The 4,253-nt window shown below is 38.1% G+C and overlaps 1 protein-coding gene across 1 annotated transcript; it reads left to right on the top strand.

Annotated features, from left to right (window-relative positions):
* The first annotated feature begins 2,896 nt into the window (after positions 1–2,896).
* On the top strand, positions 2,897–3,871 carry LOC103521386. Its single transcript, XM_008486498.2, has 2 exons — positions 2,897–3,425; positions 3,715–3,871. Exons 1-2 carry the CDS (start codon positions 3,142–3,144, stop codon positions 3,869–3,871), a joined length of 441 nt encoding a protein of 146 aa, XP_008484720.1. The 5' UTR covers positions 2,897–3,141.
* Positions 3,872–4,253: the final 382 nt, after the last annotated feature.

Below are 4,253 nucleotides of genomic sequence, written 5' to 3'. Positions count from 1 at the left end.
TTGTTATGCTATACTGGGAACGAACTAAATTATCAAAGGGGACTTATTGAACTGCGATGGAGAGAGAAAGAAATCTGAAAGATAGAAACAGGGAGAGAGTGAAGAAACTGAGGTACGGGGATGATTTAAATAAGGGTGAAGAAGAGAGAGGGAAAGAACTACGAGTGGAAGAGAGAAAAGGGGAGGGAGAGAGAAAGATAGAAAGAGAAAGAACAAATGCAATTGAGAGAGAAAAAGATAGAGACTGAGAGAGAGAGATTCTCACTCAATCATTTCGAATGTTCGAAACTCAAGTTGACAGGATTTGTAGCATGTCACAAAAGAAAGAGAGATAGGAAGGAGGGGATGGGAGAGAGAGAGAGTGGGGAGGGGATGGGAGACATACCACAAACCAAAGAAATTCAGATATAGGAAGAAAACCGAGAAAGAAAGAGACAAATACATATACATATAGATGGAGGAAAAATGAGAGAGGGAGAAAAACAAAGAAAGGCAGAGAAAGAAAGAGAGAGAGAGAGAGACATGTCACAGGCACAGTTGAGTTGTCCTTTAGACGGAAAATTAGGCAAAGATATCCCGAGGAAAAGAACAAGATAAAAAGAGATATAATGATAGAGAGGAGAGAGTGGGGAGGGGAGGGAGACATACCACAAACCAAAGAAATTCAGATATAGGAAGAAAACCGAGAAAGAAAGAGACAAATACATACATATACATATAGATGGAGGAAAAATGAGAGAGGGAGAAAAACAAAGAAAGGCAGAGAAAGAGAGAGAGAGAGACATGTCACAGGCACAGTTGAGTTGTCCTTTAGACAGAAAATTAGACAAAGATATCCCGAGGAAAAGAACAAGATAAAAAGAGATATAAAGATAGAGAGCACAGAGAGAGAAAGGTGTTGGACAAGGGCCAAAATTAGTGTTGGAATGAATAGTTGTTAGGGGGTGCTGAGTAGCGGCAGAATATGAGATGCTATCTTGTCTGGTAGCACTCAAAGTACCAGGGCCTTTACTAGGTACCAGATCCTCAAGTAAGCAACAGGGATCCAAAACACCAGGGCCCTAAGTCAAGACCCTATTTTGCAATTTGTACTTTTCTTTGCAAATTTGGCGAAGATTTCTCAGACTAAAATGGACTAAGAAGCTAAGAGCCAGAAGTTCAAAAAACGCCCTTACGAGAAACTCCAAAACCAACCATTCGTAAAGTTTTGGTAAATAATACCTGTCACTAAAGTTGGTGATTTTTTTAACTTTAACTCAATTTTTATTATTTTTTTTTCTCAATCAACAATATACATCAATCCAGCTCCATCATCAAAACCATAAGGTTTCACAATCTGCCTAGTTCCTCTTAATCTCAACGAGACTGCCTTCAGGATTGAGAACTCCGTCCTCACTCTCAACCAGCTCAGCACATGCCCATACATTTTTTTCCACTTTTCGCTCAAAACTAATGCAATTCTCTTCAAAAAACTATGATATATTAAAGATATATTAAATTGGTTAGATACATTAAAATTGGTTAGATATATTTAATTGGTTAGATATTGCTATGATATAGGTTAGATATATTAAATTTGTAAAACTAAAAGTCAAGAGTTTTCTATTTATTAAGTTAAAAAAAAGCAACATGTACTTCACATAACAGAAAAAATTAAGTTAAGTATCTAATTAAATTAAATAAAATAAAAAAAAATCCTTTGATAATGTCCCCTTTTGCATAAATTTTCCCAATCGAGACGTCCCCTGGTATGAGAAACCTCTGATCGACCAGATGGATCGTATTTCGTATCTGAGAGATGTCAGACATATTATAGCATGGCAAGCGGCATGCTACAACATTACGAATACTTATTGACGTCATCACGGAGTGGATGAAACATTATTATTAAACCCTCACCATCATCTCCAGCCAACGTAAATAATAATAATACAGAAGAAACTCGATTATTTCAACAAATTGGGACCAGGAGTAGTTGAAATGATCGAGGTTAAAATGATCACGGCCCTTACAATGAAAGGTTAAATGAGGAAAAAAAATCTGTATAACATTCGTACGAGCAAAATAAATGCGCCGCAGCCAAAAATCTGTTCACAGACCACTAATGGACTAATGCAATATGCTCATTTACATAACTCTCTTTGCCGGTAGTAAATTAACATTGTAAGACGTTTATTTACACGTTTAAACCCTAGTGTAGTTTACTACATGTTGACATATGGTTTTATTAGCACAGTTTTCAAGTTTTTTGGACGTAATTGTCCGACCTATAATGGGTACTTCTCCTTTGTCTCGTTCGGAAAAACAATTTTCCAGGCCATTCCATGAGTTAGTGCCGTATTTAGGGGAGAGAGGGTGCCAGGGCCAACTCTCGACCTTTTTTTGCCCATGCCGGACTTTGCTTTGGATTCAAAATTCCAAAGCAAAAGCTAAAAAAGAGTGAACTCCACAGAATGATGCATTACGGAATTGGACTCTGGCCAAAGATAACTTGTTGTACATTTTTATAATTGCTTTTTTTTATTATTATTTTTATTATTGGGTCAGAAACATTAACCCCAGCTCTGTCTACGGGTCGTTAGAATTCAACTAGAAATGAGTGTGAACAAACATTATTGTGTATAAGATTAAAGAACCTAGTTAAGTTACAAATTTAATCATCTTTTTTTTAACCTAGAGGGAATTGTAACTGCTAAGGTCTTATCGTCCCGAAATCGAAGAGAGAAGAAGACAAGATAGGAGAGAGCCAGCCGTTCCGAGAACGAACATTATCCGTTCAGGATAAAATCCGCCCCGGGCGGGAATCGAACCCGCGGCCTAGCGCTTACAAGGCAGACGCGCTACCAACCAAGCTAACTAGGCTGGTTAAATCATTCTTGCTTTACAACACCAACAACAAATTATAATAATTAATGGCCAATAAACCACATTGTGCATTTAAACATAGAAGACAGTACAACAATTTATAGGTGTCTTCTCAAAAAAAAAACTAAATTTATTTTCTCTCGTATCAACTTACTAGTAAAGTTTCTGTCTTATATGAATTAAGTAAAAAAAAAAAATTCACGTATTTGGACGTAAAGGCAAGTCGTAGAGGATAAAGCCAAGTGTTCAAGGTCAAGCTTCAAGGCCGAGTCAAAGATGAGTCTATCATGCCCGGATAACAAGACGGTTCCATGCAAGGCTACAGTTAGTTTTATACCAACGTGTTTAAGAACCTGCTCCACTCTACTCATCCAGTTGTGCATCATCATGAGCCTGTGTTTCTGCTGGGTGTTCACCTTATTTTACATGATTCCTGCGAGTGACTTCACCGTACTGGTCGACAAGAATTACATCTATAAAGGTAGAGCTTACGAGTACACCCTTTCACCGGGATATTCTTACAAAACTACAACACCTCCAGGCCATAATTTTTTACAAAGGCTTGCGAAAAACGATTTGAACCAAATTCAACCAAGAAAGCTCAACAGTAACAAGATTCGTACCGGAATCAGGGAGCCGTCTAAAGGTCAGACACCTCCAGGCCATAATTTTTTACAAAGGCTTGCGAAAAACGATTTGAACCAAATTCAACCAAGAAAGCTCAACAGTAACAAGATTCGAACCGGAATCAGGGAGCCGTCTAAAGGTCAGGCAGAAATAGAAAGAAGAATCTCGGAATTGGAATATGACGAGAAACCTGGCGAGGTGGGGACATAATTTTTTACAAAGGCTTGCGAAAAACGATTTGAACCAAATTCAACCAAGAAAGCTCAACAGTAACAAGATTCGTACCGGAATCAGCGGGCCGTCTAAAGGTCAGGCAGAAATAGAAAGAAGAATCTCGGAATTGGAATATGACGAGAAACCTGGCGAGGTGGGGATGTGAATAAAATTAATGTTGGAATTTCCTGATTGTAAAAATTGGGATTGGTCAAGGAAATACCGCGTATTTCCGGATTATACAGGGTGTGTCGAAAGTTCAATTTCTGTGGTTCAGTTTGTAAGGGGCTTACCGTCACTGTATAACAGCTTTTTGGTGACGGGTATCCAGCAAAGCGGGAAAGTGTTACTGGCGTTTGATGCCACATAGGTACAATGTTAAAGTTACAATCTTTAATATAAAGCCACGACCTCTAACAAGGACTTGGTGTTTTGGGCCTTAGAGCTCTAAAGAGTGCAATAAGTAAATACGTTACTATGCTTTGATTGAACAATGAATGCTCCCAAATAAAATAAACTCCAAATAAAACCCAAAAACAACTGCAAGG

This window comes from Diaphorina citri, unplaced genomic scaffold (genome assembly GCF_000475195.1).
Source record: "Diaphorina citri unplaced genomic scaffold, Diaci psyllid genome assembly version 1.1 scaffold5125, whole genome shotgun sequence".
Lineage (NCBI taxonomy): Eukaryota > Metazoa > Arthropoda > Insecta > Hemiptera > Psyllidae > Diaphorina > Diaphorina citri.
Note: the sequence above shows the minus strand (reverse complement) of the source record. Positions and strands in the feature narration are given on the sequence as shown.